At 42.1% G+C, this 20,030-nt stretch overlaps 1 protein-coding gene across 1 annotated transcript in view; it reads right to left on the reverse strand.

Moving 5' to 3' along the window:
* Cachd1 (cache domain containing 1) overlaps positions 1-20,030 on the reverse strand; it is a 220,488-nt gene that overhangs the window by 61,017 nt on the left and 139,441 nt on the right. Inside the window, exon 4 of the mRNA XM_021160262.3 lies at positions 19,164-19,270. Coding sequence (XP_021015921.1) covers positions 19,164-19,270 — 107 coding nt within the window. The remainder of the gene's footprint in view (positions 1-19,163; positions 19,271-20,030) is intronic.

Below are 20,030 nucleotides of genomic sequence, written 5' to 3' on the forward strand. Positions count from 1 at the left end.
GTTGGGGGAAGGGAGTTATCTCTGGCCACCTTACAATCAGCATGATTGTTGTTAAGGTTCATTGTACAGCACTGGTTCTCAACCTGGGGGTTGACCATGATACAAAGGTCGTCGAAGACCATCAGAAAGCATAGATATTTATGTTATGATTCATAATAGTAGCAAAATCACAGTTATGATGTAGCAATGGAATAGTTTTATGGTTGGAGGTCACCACACCATGAGGAACTGTATTAAAGGGTTGCAGCATTAGGAAGGTTGGGAGCCACTGCTGAGGAATCTCATTTCTAGATCTATGATGTTGGAGGGCTGGCTTCCCTTTCCATCCACGTTCAGGCATATGCTCTCTTACAATTATGTGCAGCACACAGGTTGACACGGTCCACACATGTGCTGTATACATTCTAAAAGCTCACTTTCTCTTAACACTAAACTCAATTAAAAATAAATGAGATATTCGGACCACATCAGTGTGGAAGCATCGATCATTTTAAATAGGTTTTACACAATCAGCCACGACTTTCTCAGTGCATGAATAGAATGCTTTGTTGAGAAAATCTGCAAATAAAACCACCTCATACTATTAACTATTTATCTAAATAAATAAATAAACCATAATACATGTAGTTCTCTGTATAAATATACATTTAGAGTTTAAATGAAATTTTCTTATCTGGGCTGGAAATGTTCCTTGAAAGACCCAAAGACTACCTAACAAAATCCAATATCCTCTTTTGAGAATATTGAAAAGTTCTCTTTTGAGTTGTTGGTCAAGGTTGCCCAAGAACCCCAACCCCCTAAAATATAAAGCCTATTGTTGTTGCCTTGGGTACCCCCTGAACTGGCTAACTTTATGTCAACTTGACACAGCTAGAGTTATCTGAAAGGAGGGATCTTCAACTGAGTAAACACCTCCATAAGACAGCGCTGAAAGGAATTTTCATTTGTTGGTGGTACCATCATCACCCTGGGCCGGTGGTCCTGGGTTCTACAAGAAAGTAGGCTGAGCAAGTCATGACGAACAAGGCAGTAAGCAGCACCTCTTCATGCCTCTGCATGGCCTCAGCTCCTACCTCCAAGCTTAAGTTCCTGTCCTGACTTCCTTCTCTCCCCAACTTGCTTTGGTCATGGTTTTTTTTAATCACAACAATAGTAACCTTAATTAAGACACAACCTTTTCTAAAGCAATTAACTTAACCACAACCATAACTAAGGCACCCTGCACTTCAGAAACAGGGCCCAGAGGGCCATGAAATGGAATGAATGCTTTTCTGAGGATTAGCTTTCATGGTGCAGTGCAATTTTCTAAAAGATGGAAGCCACCAAGAGCCCTACCCTGATGAATCACAACAGCAGCATGCCAAAATGTCCCTACAGGTGCAGAAGTAGCAAGCAAACCTTGGCGGTAACTAACAACCTTGGCGGTAACTAACAACTCTCTAATTGTCTTCAAAACCAACTCAACAGGAGGGAAAGCATGCCTGGTACTGAGAACCTAGCCAACTAATCAGGGCTAGTAAAGCTAGAGATCTTGGAGAAGCGCCTTAAACCAGCACCATCCCTAACTATATTCTAAACCTTTCCCCATAGAGTCAAAGGTAAGTGCAATCTTCAATCCTCAGCAAGGAAAACTTTTCTTTGCAACAGAGAACAGTTCGGAAAATCACAACCAACTAAAATGCAGAGTTGTGGAGCTCATCGATGGTGGCTCCATCTAGGAAACACTCTTGTCCCTAAGGCTCAGGAAGCATTGCGGAAGAGGAGGCAGAGAGCCTGTGAGAGCCAGAGGGTCGGGGAGCTTTCTGTGAGATCACGTCTCCTAGCAATGTCAGAAGCTACACTCATGAACCTTCACCAGACTATCTAAACAGGAACTGAACAAGGACAACAACAGACATGCGTGCTACATGGACAGAGGAAAGCCTACACTGCCTCAACCTTACACAAAGGACGACAGGCATCGAAGGAATGCCGGGAGTGGGAGAACGGGTCTTCAGGAAAAAGCACACAGTTGGCGATCTAATACCAAATGGTCAGCTCTGACAACATACAGATGACTAATATTCAGGAACACACACACACACACAGACTGCACAGAACAACAGTTTTTGAAAAAGAGATCATGAATTTGAAGGAGAGGCAGGAGAAGTATATGGGAGGGTTTAGAGGGGGGGAAAGCAAAGGAGAAATGATGAAATTATATTAATCTCAAAAATAAGAGAAGTTTTATCTACAATGAACAAACAAACACTAGCTCAGAAATTAACAGGTGAATGAAGAGATTAAAAAAACCTGTTAATGGAAAGATTTTTTTGTTTGATTTTGGTCTAGCCATGTCAAATGTATAAAATGAACATGTTCAACGTGAGATTTATTGAATACCACGTATACTTCAATTAAGCTATTTTGCTAATTGTGCTAAAACTTCATATAGAAGTTTTGCACATACACTGTGTGCCAATTTTTATAATTGCCCTGTAAACATATACTTTTATCCCCATTTTACAGAGGCAACATGAACATTCTCAAGGTCTGAGCATAAGGCTGTTACTTGAACTAGAAAATACATGGGTCTAACATGCCTGCTCTTCCCAGGACACTACAGCACTGGTGTAAATCAGGAAGTACAAGAAGTACAAGGTTAGCCCCAGCATGTGAGAAGCAGAAGCAATAAGAACCTGAGCTCCAGGCTAGCCTGGGCTATCTCATAGTGAGGCAGTTTCACAAACCAACTAAGACAGGAGCTGGAGAGATGACTCGGTGTTGAGGAGCTTGTCCTGCTCCTCCAAAGGACCCAAGTGGACTCGCAGCACCTCTAGCACATGCTCCATAAATGTTGGTGATTCTAGGTCCAGGATGTCTGATACCTCTGGAACCTGCAGGCACCTGCACTTCGCATATACGGAGCCACACACATTCACATATTTTAAAATAAATCTTACAAATAAAGCAAAAACCAAGTAAAGGTAGGTGAAATCAAACAAAACATGTATGATTTAGTAGCCAGATAAATGCATGCTGTATATTTCTCTAGAGGCAGAATCAATGCACACATGTGCAGGCATTTCTTAAATTATAAGTTGTATTAGTTGATAAACATGGGGTGTAAATATGAGGTGTAACAAAAGTAATTTTATAACTGAAAAAAAGATTTAGGAGGAAACAAACTATTGAACTGTTACAGCTGACATGTGCTAGCTGGAAGCCAGCATCATGTCATGGTGTGTGCCACTCACACAAGGGCTGGGCTGGCGAAGCTGGAAGCCAGCTCAGACACATGCTATGGCCTAGAAGGCTACATGGATAGAGGAAAATGACTGAGAAGCAGTGTAGCAGACACACCTAAATCATCTTGGGAGTTTATCACAGGTTAGGGATATGAGCCTTAACTCTTTCTATAATCACTAATGTGGGGAAGACTAAGAAGGCTGTTGGGGCACAGGCCCAGCCCTCTATGGCACCTTCTATTTAATTCATGCTAGTACTTATTTATTCTAAGGAGTCTCTGACAACACAGAATGGACCCAGAATGAGAAGCTACAAGATTAGGCCTCATCTTTTAAGTCTGGCAAAGCCATCTGACCTTAAAATTACTTTACAGGGAGTATCCAAAAAGCATCTTTCGAAAATGTACAGCATACCCTGCTTTCAAAGCTTTACCACTGTCTTGTATCTACCATTAAATCTAAACTCCAACAGGCCCCTCCCTTCTCTCCAGTCTCCTCTCCTGCCATCCACTGTACATTAAGAGCTATTGCTTTTACTGCCAAAAATGTACCAGGCCCTCTTCCAAGGTGGTCTTTATGCCTGGATAACTCTTTTCTCTATCCAGTCAGCTCTTTGTTAGCCTTCAGATTTTGCCTTCAATTTCAACTTCTCAGAGGGTACATTCCCCAATGGCCTTCAGTGAGCATCTTCATATCCAATATTGCTCTTCTTAGCAAAACCTGGTACTCTTTTGTGGATCACTTTTATAGCTGGTCCTTTGACCCTACCCACTCTAAAGAGCTGTGAATTACACTCGGGCAGTAACCAAAGTAAGCTTGTCATGTTCTCAGAGCACACCACAGGCCAGTGTTTTAGTAAGCACTGTTAGAACAAGTGATCTGTGACTTGGGTAAGTGCCTTGCTTCTGTCCCTCATGAGAGTCCAGCTTTCTCATCTATAAAGTGATGGATTTGGAGAAGATATTAACAAATTCCCTTTAAAACCAAAAGAGGAAAGATACAGATCATGATGGTCAATGGGAGGGAAATACCAGTGCTCAAGTGACAACTAGGCTATCCCACAAACTGACGGAGCCCAGGCTAAAGTGCACTCACAACCTACAATCAAGATTAGCCTATCTTAAATGTACTGAGAACATCTGTATTAACCTCTTGTTGGGCAGAGTCAAGATAAAACCCATTTTATCAGAAAGTGGTGAAAATGTCATAGACACGCACTGCATGGAAGAGAGAGGGAAGGGAGACCCTGGCAATACAGCGTGCATGGGCTACCTGCTATCAGAAACTTCAGTTGATGGGGCTTCTACCCATCCCTGCAGCTGCCCAGCATTGAGCTTCATGTTGCCTATCCATAGTCCAGGAAAAGATCCAAATTGCAAGTTCAAGGTGTGATTTCTCTAGAGTGCATAGCATCTTTGCACTAAAATCAGAAGAGAGTATGTTGGACCACTTTACATTGAGGTCTGTGAACTTACAGAAGAACAAATTTCCAGCTGAGTGTAGTAGCACTTGCTTTTAATTCCAGCACTTGGGAGGCAGAGGTAGGCCATTCAGGGCTACACAGCGAGACACTGTCTCAAAGAACAACAACAATAACAACAAAAACAACAAAAGCAACAATGGCTTTCCAGCTAGTTTTCAAGATGTAGAAATGGGGAGATTGAAAGGGGGGAGGGGGTATTAGTATTTTTCCTTTCTAGTGATTGAGATGGAATTAGTGCACACTGTACCAACTATATTAAATATATCAGCTATATTAAAATATCAGCTATATTAAAATATCAGCTATATTAAAATATAAAGATATCTAGTTGAAATACTTAGATGAGTGAGATGGAGAGACGTAAACCCCATCTGACAGACTGAGGGAGCCATCACAGGCTGTGGTGTGAGGGCACACGAGAAAGAGTGCCCTCAGCGCATGAGGTAATGAAGTAACAGCAGAAGCAAGAGCAGAAGCCTGGACAAGCAGGAAGCCAGCCTAGGAGCTATAAGCATTTGGAGGACTCCCTGCAGGCCAATGGCAGGCCAGTACCACTAGTATTTACCCTCACATCTCTTTTGTCTTTCAGTTTTGCCTTGGCTGTGTGCTTGGGAACTTTTGGGAGTAGCTGAGAGATTATTTGTGTTGCTTTCAGAGGACCTGAATTCACCATCTCCGAGAGAGTAACCTTAACTAAGACACAACCTTATCTTAAGCAATTAACTTAATCACAACCATAACTAAGATACCCTGCACTTCAGAAACAGGGCCTAGAGGGACATGAACTAGAATGAGTGCTTTTCTGAGGACTAGCTTTCATGGTGCAATGGAATTTCTAAAAGGAGGAAGCCGCCAACAGATCTACCTAGCTGAGACACTGATGAATCACAACAGCAGCATGCCAAGATGTCCCTACAGGTGCAGACCCAAGGCTATACTCCAGTCTCAGGGGATTCACCACCTTCTTCTGGCCCCAAAGACACTGCATACATGTGATACAGAGTGCTTAAATATAGGAAAACACACATTTATGAAATAATAAATAAAAGAGTAATTTTTTAAAAAGTGTTAAATTCAGGGTTGGGCAATCAACTTCAAGGTACATAGAATTTCATATTTCTACCTCAGTGAGAAGGATTTTTAGAATTCTGGTTCAGAGCATAATATAGACACTTTCATACACATCCATTAAGAAGGGTCTAGTAGACCCTGATAGAGTTGTCTCTTGTGAGACTAGGCTGGGGCCTAGCAAACACATAAGTGGATGCTCACAGTCAGCTATTGGATGGATCACAGGGCTCCCAATGGAGGAGCTAGAGAAAGTATCCAAGGAGCTAAAGGGATCTGCAACCCTGCAGGTGCAACATTATGAACTAACCAGTAGCCCGGAGCTCTTGACTCCAGCTGCATATGTATCAAAAAATGGCCTAGTCGGCCATCACTGGAAAGAGAGGCCCATTGGACACGCAAACCTTATATGCCCCAGTACAGGGGAACTCCAGGGCCAAAAAATGGGAATGGGTGGATAGGGAAGTGGGGGGGGAGGGTATGGGGGACTTTTGGGATAGCATTGGAAATGTAATTGAGGAAAATACGTAATATATATATATATATATATATATATATATATATATTCTTTATATATATTACATATATATAAAGAAGGGTCTAGTAGTAGGTCTTTGTTACCATTTGGAGGTAATTTTATTATCATAGTTAGAGTCAGACTCTGGGTCCTGACAGTCCCAACAAACTAGGTTTGATCACATGACCTCAAACAGGTCTAATAAGTAAATAGAATAATAATAAAAGATGCAATAGGAGTTCCAATGTGGTCCCTTTGGGAAGAGGGATATGGAAGCCTAGTGGCTTTTCCAAGTTCAGATCCTAACATCTTTAGATGTAAATGGCCAGCAAATGTGCAAATTAAGAAGTCCTTGTCAAGGTGTGGTCCTGCAGATTATCTTTTTCTTGGCAAGTTGATCAATTATCAGGCTGTGCTAAACCTTTTTTCAGGAGACAAGCTCTCCCTCTGGCTGGCACCAGGATCCCAGCATGATATTACTGGGAAATACCAAGTTCTTGAGGCTTATTGCTTCTGTAGTCTTAGAGGCAAAGGGAGGGGCTGGGGTGCTTCTTTAGAATAGCTTCCTCCTTGCATTACAGTTACAGCAACTCTTCCAAGAGTTCATGTGTTGAAGTTCAATCTCCACTGTGACATATGAAGATAGAAACTCAACCCAACTGGGGTCCAGAAGTGGAACCCTTTGGAGGTGATGAGGACTAGTTAAGATAGGGTAGAACACGATAATTGAATGTTAGTGACTGTGTAAATAGGAGAGGAAGAGAGATACCCAGCAGATACAAGCACATACAAGTGTGCCCTGTCCTTTGCCATGTGGCACCCTGTGTTGCTTTAGGACTTTGCTGAGGAAAGGCCTTTACCAGCTATAAGCCCACACATACACAAGCACTGTGAGCCAAAAGAAAAATATCTCCCCAAGGAGGCCTCTCTGGAGTACTTAGCTATAGTAACAAAGTAGAATAGCACAGTCCAAGGTCTCCCATAATCTGCTTTCCTAAAACATCTTCATCAACCTTTGTATAAGAGAAGTGAATGAAAAGAAGACATGAAAAGGGAGGAAGGGCATAACTGCTCCTAGGTATGATGGAGAGTAAAGAGTATTGTAGGTAAAAGGGGGAGCATAGGCTGGGATGTCTGGGAGTGAACATAACCTTGAGCCATGTGAGGGAGGGCAGAAGGGAAAGAGGAGGACCAGAAGGGGAAAGGGTGGACAGAAGGGTAGCCAAAATACCTGGATTATAAAGGGAAGGGCAGCCCACCCCCTGGGCTAGAGAATTTTAGGGTAGTTGGCAGGGTATACAAGCCATATCCTGTAACAGGTAGGGACTGAGGGATGTTGGGAGAACTAGGTCCACTTTGATATGTTAAATAGGTACCTGGGTTCGACATATGTCCCAGCTTTGAGACCTAACATCAAGAAAGAGACAAGATTTCTTTGGTGACTGGTAAATCACCAGTATGGCAAACACTCTTGAACTTGAACCCTTGATGTAACAATAGATTAGAAACCAATGAAAATAGAGCTCCAGTTTATTTGACATCCAAGTTCATGAATCCCACTTCTACCTAAGAGCTCCTCCAATGGGGATAGCATTCGCGGGCACAACAAATTAAAAGTCTGGACTCGAAGAGAAAATATCCTCTTTTGAAATTTGTTTACAAAGAATTTACTATCACATTGCTTCAGGATCACTAGTATGAAGTGCATTTCTGCACTAGTTCTTTATACATACATACATACATACTACATACATGCATACATACATACATACATACATACATATAGCTAAGTACTCAAGGCAGGTTTACTTGGGAAGATATTTTGTTTTGGCTCACAGTGCTTACATGTGTGGGTTTATAGCTGGTAAAGGCTTTCCTCAGCAAATACACAGACACACACACACACACACATACACACACACAGACACACACACACACACACACACACACACACACACACACACACGATAAAAACCATCACCAAAAGCATAAGAGCATCTTGGAGAGGAAAGGGCGTATTTGTTTTACATGTAGAGACTACAGTACATCACTTAATCAAGCCAAGGCAGATCCCAGAGGTAGGACCTGAAGCAGAGACCACGGAGGAATCCTGCTTACTGGTTTGTTCTCCTTGGCTTGCTCAGTTTGCTTTCTTACATGTCCCTGGAACATCTACCCAAGGGTGGCACCACCCACAGTGGATTGGGTCCTTTTATCAATCACCAATCAAGAAATCAGCCTCAGGTTTGCCTATAGGCCAGTCTTACAGAAGCAATCCCTCCACTGATGTTCCCTAGTCCCAGAGGACTGACTCTAGTCTCTAGTTTACATCAATTTGACAAAACCAAAAAATGAACTACCGAAAAGGAAAACAACTTCTAAAGAGTGGTATATCCAGGCAGAACACCACAGGGTTCTTCTCATCACTTCCTAAGTTAGTACTGTGGTTCATTTTAGGTTGACAAGAGATTACAGCATCTCAGACAAGATCAAAACACTTCTAGAAATTAAAATGTCAAAAGCCCATGATAAAAGATTGATAAGATGTGGTGCTGTGAGCCCAACTCCAGGTGACAATCAGTAACAAGATGAGATGGGAGTTAAGACAAAAATCTATAATAATGGTTCAGTCAATGTTCTAGACATTTTTAGTTATAACAAAGACTTTTATACATTCAAATAATGTCCTTTTACAAGAAGAAAACAAAACCAGTGGCAGGTGAAATGGATTCACCAAGCCCATTCAGTCCCTACATCTAGGAGGTAAGTTCTGATCTACTTAAGTCTCCTTATTTTTCTTCCCTCCCTCCTGCCTTTCAAATATTTACTAAATCTTGCTTATGTAGGTCACACAAAGGGCAGTTTTCTGACTGTAGCATTGAGAGGCTTCAGGGTGGGGTCTCCAGTGCCTCCTCATGCCAGCACATTCTTGCCCAAGACATCTACCTGGTAAGGACTCTGAATGTGGAACAACTTGTTGTCTGCACTACAAAATGCAAATAAAAAACAGGAAATGGAAACTCGTCTTATAGAAAACTATAGACTCTACCACTAGCTGTGTTAGGACTTTTACACAGTTGACATCTGCCCTTCTAGCTCTATGCAAATTCTAAGCAAAGACCAACAATTTTGAAATAGCAATGGTTTGTTTTTTGGTCTTTTTGGAGATAAAGGGTATCTCCATTATGTAGCTCTGTCTGTCTTGGAATTCATTCTGTAGACTGCGGTGGACTGGAACTCAGAGAGATCCACCTACTTGCCTCTGCCTTCGTGTGCTGGGATTAAAAGAGTGCTCCACCATGGCTGGCTGGTTTTGGTTTTGGTTTTATTTTTGTTTTGCTGTAGTATGCAAACTGTGGTCAGATGAGCAGCAGAAATGCTGTACTTTTCCTTTTTCAGGTGTTCCTTACCCTCTATTTACTGAGGCCCGAGGGTCACCAACGAAGACAGTACTAACTCTTTGTAAATCATTGTGACATATGGAGCCCAGGATGTCCATCTCCTCAAATGCGACTATTGCAGTTAACTCAGTCTTCTACCACCAGTCTCTGGAGCTAAAGCAAAACCAACCCTGCCCCTCAAACGTCTTACTGTCAGTTTTCAATAGACTAGGAAAGACGTGGGTTACAAAACACTTAAGAGTTGGGCTGTAAACTGGATAGTGGTGGTGTATGCCTTTAATCTCAATACTCAGGGGGCAGAGGTGGGCAGATACAGATCTATACAGAGAAATCCTGTCACCCCCCCCCCAAAAAAAAAGAGTTGAGCTGTAACTTTTGTCTGTTCCATGAACAATTAAGTATAAAAGGAAAATACTTGTAGTAGAAAGCTTGTCTCCCAGGTTTTCTGATATGTAACAACTTTACACCACCCAGGCAAACATACCAAGCTCCCTGCTTCCCATAGCCTGCCAAGTAGACAACAAAAAGCTGTTCTAAGCTCAGAGATACAAGCAGGCTCCTTAGACAGACCAGATTTTACACAGCCAGCCTCAGTAACAGCCCGTGAAACAGCGAAAAAGTTTGGAAGTAATGAGACAAATGAACACTTTAGGACTCCGAATACAGCTTCTGGCATTGGTCATTCTACCTGTCCACGGGTCTCCAGCTCCTAGTCCTGAGTCCTGTTTGTACTCTGGATGGTCTACGTCAGGGACCCAAGTTCTGTTTATGCAGTTCTAGGAAGGTAAGTATATCATGTGCCTGGTACTTAAGTCATTCTTTTGCATATGATACCTCAGATCTTTCACCCACCAATCCTATTCTAGAAACCAAAACACAAAGAGGTTAAAGCTCCAAGTACATAATTGCTACAAAGAGACTGAATACTGAGGTTGACTAAAGAGACTCCTTTATTCTTATTTATAGCTAGGTGGTTCAGGAAGCAAAGAGTGACATTCAACCTTGAATACTGAATGGGACTCAGATCCTGGAGCCCAGTGGTCTTGCCACTAATGTCAGCTGTCTTCATTTGGTTCTAAGGTCGATCTTATGATCCTTTCCTAGCTTCCCCCATACACACTCAAATCGAATCCTGTTCCAAATTCAGGGTATTTTTTTTTTTTCATGCATTCTAGTTAAACATATAGGGAAAAAATAACCAGTCTGTCCTTAATTCTCGAGGCTTGGAGAACTATAAAGCCCAGTGGCAGTCCAGTGTCGTGAATGAATGTCTATTCTTCCTTCCTCTCCCAGAGGACCTGGGCGCTCTCCATATAGTCATTGAGGGGGGTGGGGAGGTGGGGGTTGGTAGCAAAACCATGGTTCTCAATCCTGGCTGATCAACACAACCAGTTTCTGAAAACTAGAGGACCCCAAACTTTACCGTGCCAATGTCCTTACTCACTCTCTCAGGTCGAGGAGCTCAAAATGAGTTTTATTTGCTTAAACAAACTACCTAGTGGGACTTTGGTAGTTAGCTATGACTGGTTCATATAATTCAACATTATACTTCTGTTATCCCATATGGGTTTTGGTTTTCCTAGACTGATTAAATTTTAAAATGCACTAATTAACATTAGTGGTGCCTCCTTGTGTTCTCAGTTGTCATGGACTGGAGTTTTCTCAGTCAAGTAACTTCAAAGGGAAGTCTCCACTGAGTCTGTCCACCCTCCAGTACTGCCCAGTTCTCCTGACAAGTTCGACTTAATTGTCCACCCTAGTTTTTCCTTCTCCACAAAGTTCCTACCTTTCCCAACTTAAATCTGCCAGTTTCTTGACTTCAAAGTTTAAAACAAAACCAAACAAAAACCAAAAACCAAAACAAAACGAAAACACCAAAGCAATCCTAACCCAAATTCTTCTATTAAAAATTTGGGTCCAGGGGCTGGTGAGATGGCTCAGTGGGTAAGAGCACCCGACTGCTCTTCCGAAGGTCCAGAGTTCAAAATCCAGCAACCACATGGTGGCTCACAACCATCCGTAACGAGATCTGGCGCCCTCTTCTGGAGTGTCTGAAGACAGCTACAGTGTACTTACATATAATAATATAATAAATAAATAAATCTTAAAAAAAAAAAAATTTGGGTCCAACAATCTTAGAAACAACGGTCCATCTTGACTGCACATGTTTTTAGCTTCCAGAGCATGCCATGAGCATATCACAGTCACCTGAATAATTCCTGTTATCTTTTATGACCCAGTTCAAAGCTGGGACCTGGGGCTTTGTTCTTGACTGTGGCTTTTTCCCTTGTCCTTGCCCAACAGGATCAGTGCTGCTTTACTGTGTCTCTCACTACGATGAACTCTTGGGCCAAAATAAACCTTTCAACCCTAAAATTCTTTCAGTCAGGTATTTAATTTTTATATTTACAATGTATTTACACGTACAAGCTTGTTATGAGAAGCTGAAAAATGTTTAGTAACATTTTGAAAGGAAAATTAGAGTTAAGAAAAAGAACCCTGTCTTTTGCATATGATGAATAAAAACCAAATCGTAGACTCTCAAAAATCTAGACTTGTGTATCATCTAATAGATTTTAGTTTTATTATATAAGCATTACATCTTTTATGACCAAAATCAATCACCAAACCAAATTCCTCTGCTTTTGTTCTTTTCTTTTAGAGAGAATGCAGGGTTTCATTTCTTTTTCTTTTCTTTTCTTTTTTTATTTATGGTTTTAGAGCTTTATTGTAGGAAGGCAGGGAGAAAGGAGAGAAGGTAGAAAAAGAGAGAGAGACCAACCATGGCCAGACCATGGCCATGTGGAGAGAGGGGGGAAGGGAAAGAGAGAGAAGGAGGGCTAGAGAGTAAGAAAGGTGAGGGTTAAAGAGCGAATGCAGGGTTTCTACTACATAGTTACCAGGAGGAATCTGCTAAGACTTACTGACTATTAATTTATGCATTTTGGTGGACACTGAACCTAGGGCCTTGTCAATACTAAGCAAGCTACTAGCCTGCTAACAGTTATCTAACAGACAGTTTTTATGGTCCAGACGTGTCTTGATTTATGATGGGGCCATGTCTCAACAAACCCACTGTAATCTGGTGGCATACCTAGCCCAGGAACTCAGTAAAGGTGGAATTCGTGTTGTTTTCTCCTGAGACAGTGATAGACTGGCTGGGAGTGGCAGTTCTCTGCCATCGTGCAACATGAGGAAAGACCATTGCATTGCACACTGCTGCTGGAGAAAAGACCCCAAATCTCCTCCTCAAAAAAAAAAAAAAAGACTGTAAGGTCAAGCCACTGGGAGCTAGGGGCCATCTGTGTTAGAAAGGACAAAAAAAAAAAAAAAAAAAAAAGGCCACAGTGCACAGGGAGTCATTGACCACTGAAGGAAGCCCTGAAGTCAGCAAAGTGAGAAGAGTCTACAGCCTCAGGGGCCCACAGGCTCTGAAGCTGACCTTGTACCTCCTGCATACAGTGTTCATCTCTAATGACTTCTCAATGCCCCTCGAACCCTGTCAATTCTGTATCTCATTGAAGAATACACCATTACCAAGATCGGAGTTTGCAACTTCAAATGCTCTTTAAATCAAACACAATAAACTCCAGAGACTCTTCCATTCGGTAAGAAAGACCAACAACACCTCCTTCTGCTTTCAGCTCAGTTGCACAATTCAAGAGAGCAAGAGGCAACCTTCCTTGGACTCTTCAAATAATTTCTCTTTTAGAGATGAGGCCATGCACAAGAAAATAGCTCAGCAGGAATTTGAAAGAAAAAAAAAAAAAAAAAGAAAAGAGTGAGACACTAGAGATAAAAGCAGGAAAGCACCATAGTAGAACACATGTGCTGCCAAACTTCAGTTATTTGAATGGAATCAGGGACAAGCGGTCAATTTAGAAAGCAGGGATCTGGAAAGAGTTGTTCTAAGGAAAAGAATGCACATACGTGTTGGATGGAGGGATATATGACCTAGTTTTGAATAAATAAATCTAAGAATGGTTTATAATTTATGTGAGCCTATTTCCAGCTAGTCTGAAAGGCAATCTGAAACTGTGTTATCAATTAGGAGCCCACTGATGGATTATATACAGTCTGCAAGGGCCTGGGGCTGGACATCTTACAGATGTAAATATCAGACATGCGATAGCCTCCAGAGCACATTAATTCTGTTCTGAAAAGGGGGCACGGGCTGCAGAAGGAGGAAAAGGGGGAACTCTGAGGTCGCCCTTCTCCCTCTACCACGCCTCTCATGTTACAAATAAGTGCTCAAGTATGTGGACTTTGGGACGCAGCCACCACCTGGTAGAATGTCACAAAACTTCAAATGCAAGCCAGCCAGCACTTAAATACCTAAATATTGCTAAAGGCTGCTTGTAAACTGAACTGTGCCAACCATGCTGAGAACAACTCTTGCCAGGAAGCAGGTTCTACTTGAGACATGCTCGAAGAATGACCAGAGTTCAAGATCTCGTCCTTAGCTCCATTCTACTTACGGCCACCTCCATCCTGATTTTCAGGCCCTCTTATATATCCCTTAACAACAAACAGTGAAATGAAGCAGCATTCTGTAGGAGTGCTGAGGTTCCTCCCAGTGCCTGGACTTTGGCAAGTGTGTGGCTACTGAGCTACACCCCCAGCCCTTGCAGGGATAGCTGATGATTTATCTAAGTGAGTTTTACTCTAACCCCAGTAAAGAAAGGTAATCACAGAACACCAGACAGCCTCTACATGCTCTGATTTCCACTGTGTGATCCGGCTTCATAGTAAGATTCACTTGGAAAGGGTCTTAGGGTGTTATTGCTGTGACGAGACATCATGGCCAAGGCAAATCTTATAGAAGAAAACAGTTAATTGGGGCTGGCTTACAGTTTCAGAGGTTCAGTCCACTATCATCATGGTAATGTGCAAGCAGACATGGTGCTGAAGGAGCCGAGAGGCCTACATTTTGATCTGAAGGCAACAGGGAGAAACTGTCACATGGAGTGTAGCAGCTTGAGCATAGGAGACCTGGAAGCCCACCTCCACAATGACACATGCTTCCTCCGACAAGGCCACATCTACTCCAACAAGGCCATATACTCCTTATGGGCCAAGCATATTCACACCCATGAGTCTATGGGTGCCACATCTATTCTAAGTGCAACAAAGAGAACATCCTGAAGTTCCAGACCCTATGATTATCTATCTATCTATCTATCTATCTATCTATCTATCTATCTATCTATCTATCTATCTATCATCTATGTATCACTCTATACAGTTGCTCTTCCTTCACTCTTTCCACAGTGACATCTCTTTATTCCACATCTCCTACTTCATACAGAGGAGACCCTGGTCACAATCTCTTCTCTGCAACACCAAATCCAAACGTGCGGCAAATTTTCTCAACATAAAAAAAAAATCCCCTTGATGCTTATAAGCCACCACTATTTTTTTCTAAGCAAACCTCAGGAGCTCATATGAGCACTGCCTCTAGGTCCTTTGCCTCATTTCTGAAAGCATGACCTGCTCCAGGACCTGCCTCTCACCCTGCTCTGCCATTCTGTCCCATAAACTCCTGGCCTGCCACCACATTTTATGGCTGTCTTTTTAACCCTTGCTCAACCCGAGAAACTCAACACAGCTGTTCTCTATTCTGTCCTGAAACAACTTGCAACTTGCTTCTAGCAGGGTTTGACTTCCAACCCCACCGGTCCTTAGACTAACTCCTTTCCTGCTTTCCTTCATGTTCAGAGTCCTCTAAGTGACAAGAGACCTGGGAACTTTTTCTTCCCTAGTCGCCTGCTACATGATTATAGTCAGATGAGACAGTTGCTAGCTAGACACAATGAATTCCAAATTCAAAAATCTATTCTGTCCCTGTCCCTCGACTCCAGACTTGCATAACCAGCTATGAGATCCTTTTCTCTGAGTATCTGATAAACACCGGGACTTTACTCTTACAGAGACCCTAGTCCATTCTTGAGCCATAGTCCCAAATTCTACCCATCCATTCCCCAAATGCTCTCTACTGCATTCAGAGCAGTAGCTGAAGTCCTATAATGGCTGGTGAATCAAGGATTATCAGGATTTGCCCCCAAACCATCTGGCCTAAGGTCCTGTTCCATGCACTAGGCCCCTCTCACCCTACCACAGCCACATTGGCAGCTCTGCAGTTTTTGAGCATAAACAAAACTCAAAGCCTTTGCCTTGGATCCCCTTCCTGCAGTTCTGTCCATGATCTGCAAGGCCTACTTATTCAGATCTCATCAAGGAGCCCCTGAGTAAAGGGGTAAAGTCCCAAAGCTCCAAACATCAGTGATCCCTATGCTATCTCCAAGTTATGTCTGCCTGGACAGGCACGCTCTTATCTCTTTTGTGTGCCCGTAACAGAATACCACCCATTGAGTGCTGAGTATAAGTGACAGAAGGCGTTTTGGAGATTGGGAAGTCTAAGATTCAGAGACTGCATCTGCTGAGGGATTTCTAAATTGCAACATTGTAGTCAGCATCACATGGGTGAGAGATAGTAGGAGGTAGGACTCTAGCTTTTTGACAATCAGCATTCATCCATTTATGAGGGTAGAGTCTCATGACCTAAGGTTTGGGATGGGGGTCGGGGAGAGATGGGGATGGCACAGTCGAAACGAAATAATATTTACCATTGCTTGGTATACAATTCTTGTCTATTTGTTGATAATCTGCAACTCTCAACCTCTAAATAAGCTCTTTGTTCTGTTTATACCTTCTGGCTAAGTATTTATCATTCGGCAGGGTGTTTAATATATTCTTATTGAATAAAGTCCAGTTATGTATATTTATTCTAGCTAGTGGCTAGGTGGCAATGACTTGGAAAAATTGCTTCTGTATTATTCAGTAAGAAAAAGACATGGTGCTATTATTATTAATGATGGTGCTATTATTATTAATGAGGGGGCTAGATCCAAACAATGAGCTCACTGTCAGAAACCATGAATAGATAAAAGATGGTAAGGAAATGGGGGTGAGGCCCTGGCTGTGGCTGCTCCCAGATCTGCCAGGGCATGGTCCTTCACTGAGGTGGGAGACCCTAGCAGAGGCAATGGAGAATCAATCTAGGCTATGTAACTTCCTGTGTGCATGACCCACCCTCATTCTTTCCCGGTTTGCCCTAGTGTGTGTGCATAAATAGTATGCATAGGTATACATGTATGCATGCAAGTATAGATGGGTGTGTGCATGAGCCACAGCACACATAGAAGTCACAAGGGCAGCCTTAGGTGTCAGTCTGACCTTCTTTGAGAAGAGATATCTTTTCATTGGCTGTTGCTGTCTGGCTTGTGAGCTTCAAGAGATTCTATTTCCAACACCCATCTAGCTTAGGATTCTAGATATATATGACCACACTTGACTGCATGTAGGCTCTGGGGATTCAAACTCAGGTCTTCCTGCTTGTGTGGCAAGTCCTTTTTCCTATAAGCAAAAGCCTCAGCCTGTCCTTTCTAGTCCCAACCACATGACCAGGAAGTAATGAACGCTCCTTAGAAACTCAACATCAGCCTGAGGAACTAGTATCAGAGACATGCTAACAAATGCGCTGTCTACCTAAAAGGCAGAAAAATTGCATTTGGAAACAACCTTCTCTCTATCTGTGCATTCAACCAACAGCAACTTGAAGATGTGTGGAAACACCTGAGTGTCCAAATGATAGAGACCTTTGCTTGTTATTTCCCCAAAGAATGCAGTGTGGCAACCATTTACATAACATTTGCATGATATTAAGTATTATAAGTAATCTGGATATGATTTAAGGAATATGAGAGGAAGCACAAATGCTGTATGTAAATGTCATGCTATTTTATAAGGACGTAAGCTTCTGAAGGTTTTTGTGTCCACAGAAAATATCATAGAACCAACCTGAGGGGCTACTGTAATCTGGAATTCGCTCACTTCATTTATCTTTTCTTGATTCCAAAAACAACGTGTACTCAGATTGAAATAACACTACTCCATTATCCTTAAAAGGTAATTATTAAAATTATGAAATGGGATGCTAGGTCTTATATAAAGGGATATTGTACTATTTTTCTTTAATAATTCAAGTAGAAACCTCTCAAGTCAGTGTGACTTTTAACACTTTTGAATCACAGACAATGCTAAGCTACCCTGTGTGTTTTGGGGGAAAGACTTGCACCTGATTCTGCTCACAGGCTGTTATTGCAATGACACATGTTGTGCTACTGAGCACTCATGAGGAGAAGCACTGAGGATCACGCGTGGGCTCTGGGGCCCGTGGCAACTTTGCAGTTTTCCACAGCTGACCTTCTCCTCCTCCTCCTCCATGCCGTCAGAGGGCTTTCTTTTAATAAAAACTACGCTCATTTAACTTCCTGTGTGGCAGTAAACCTCACCTGCTCTAGAAGACTTCCAGACTCTCTGACCAAATAAAAATGATTGAATATGTGATGTGCATTGGCTCAGAGTACGTGCTTGGCAGAGGAAGGCCGGATCATTTATCTAGCAGTTATGGTTTCATTCTTTCCAAGAAGCTTACAATGTACAACTCTTTCTTTTTAGACCCAACAGACTCCCTGGTTTGTGTATACCGTTCCCAAAGACTACAATCTCTCCCCCAGGCAGAGCCTGGATGGGGTCCTGTAAGTAAATACTCTGGTCTTCTGGCTTCGCTCTTGAGTTTTATGTGTCTACAAGGGACCTGGTGTTTGGGAAATGTAGGCCTTCGTGCTTAAGGATCAGATCCATCAACTTCCCAGCAACATGAAGGCTTAGGACCTTTCTGGACCTCGGTAAAATCTGAAACTTGAAGCTGTTGTTATTTCGGAAAGCTGTCCTAGTTCTTAGGGAAGCCTCTAGGTCTTGAGATCTCTCAACCAACATGCACAAGGGCACACAAGAGAAAACAGGAGAGAAATTTGGAACAGAATTTTGAGGTCAAGAGAGGAGAGGCATCTTGGTATTTTGGAATTGGGAGCTGATATGCGAACAGAGTTCCTAGAAGCTACCACCACTGCATATAGTGGAGTTCCAGAGAGATAAAGGAGCAACCGCAATCTCAGCCTATAGTGGGATGGTGCTGACTCTATTAGTAGACAACTCTCCTCATTGCCCATCTAGAAAACCGTAAAACAAACGTAAAGAATACAGATAGAAAATGCCAAGAAAAGTGAACACTTCCTATTATTACAATAGCTGGGTCACTGACATGGCCTTTAAAATAAAGAACGTAAAAGTTCCATGGAATGATAAGATGTATCAAGGAGCCTGGATCAGTACTTGGCACCTTCCAGATCAGTACTGTGGCTGTTTAATACATGCTTAATACATACCTGCTTGATGATCTTCCGTTCTTTCCTACAGAGTTAACCTTCTCAAGAAACACATACAATTAAGTAGATGATATTTTTCTTTAAAATGGAAACAGGAATGCTTGAGGCAGTACATTTGTTCAGTGTGGATATGTGGGGTGCAGTTTACCTTAAGAAAATGAAAAATCAAATACTGACCCGAATTTAAGTCTCGTCCTGGGTTGAAGGCTCGGCTGTTCACAGTAGTAGAGAGTCGATCGCAACTCACTGTTCTTGATACGTTAGTATTGAAGTTCCCATCAAACCTAAAACAACAGAAAAGGATTAGCAGTGTGTGTGTACCTGGTGAGCTTCCCTTCTAGTAAAAACAACTGATAAAAGTATTCATTTATTCCATGTATGACTAGGCCAGCCCACAAGCAGTAGAATGGTGACCTAGCAAGAACAACCAAAAATTAAAATTTTATTCTAAATAATGTGCTGAGAAAGAGGAGTACCCGTAGCTAGAAGGCTTAGAAGTCAAGTTCAAACGCTAGGAGATTAAAAGAGAACTGACCTTTAAAAGCATTTTTTACTCAATGAACTTGACCTATTACTGTTGATAAGAACATATGCAAACAGATGACAAGATTCAGGCTTGAGCAATGATGTAGTTGTGAAACAGTTTTTCACTGTACTGTATCTGAGCGCCAATGGCCAAGTCTAAGGGACATACAAACTGTGGAGTAGAAATATCTTTCTCTTGTCACTCACAAATAAATGTCTGACATTGAGAGACATATTCAGTTTTCTTAACCTGAAAATGAAGACGGGAGGAAAGAAAGAAAGAAAGAAAGAAAGAAAGAAAGAAAGAAAGAAAGGAAGGAAGGAAGGAAGGAAGGAAGGAAGGAAGGAAGGAAGGAAGGAAGGAAGGAAGAAAGAGAGAGAGAGAGAGAGAGAGAGAGAGAGAGAGAGAGAGAAAATTTACTTTACAAAGATTTTTTAGGGGGCTGGAGAGATGGCTCAGTGGTTAAGAGCACCGACTGCTTTTCCAAAGGTCCTGAGTTCAAATCCCAGCAACCACAT

The sequence above is a fragment of the Mus caroli genome, unplaced genomic scaffold (genome assembly GCF_978045245.1).
Source record: "Mus caroli unplaced genomic scaffold, Mus_caroli_1 scaffold_6, whole genome shotgun sequence".
In the NCBI taxonomy this organism is placed as follows: Eukaryota; Metazoa; Chordata; class Mammalia; order Rodentia; family Muridae; genus Mus; species Mus caroli.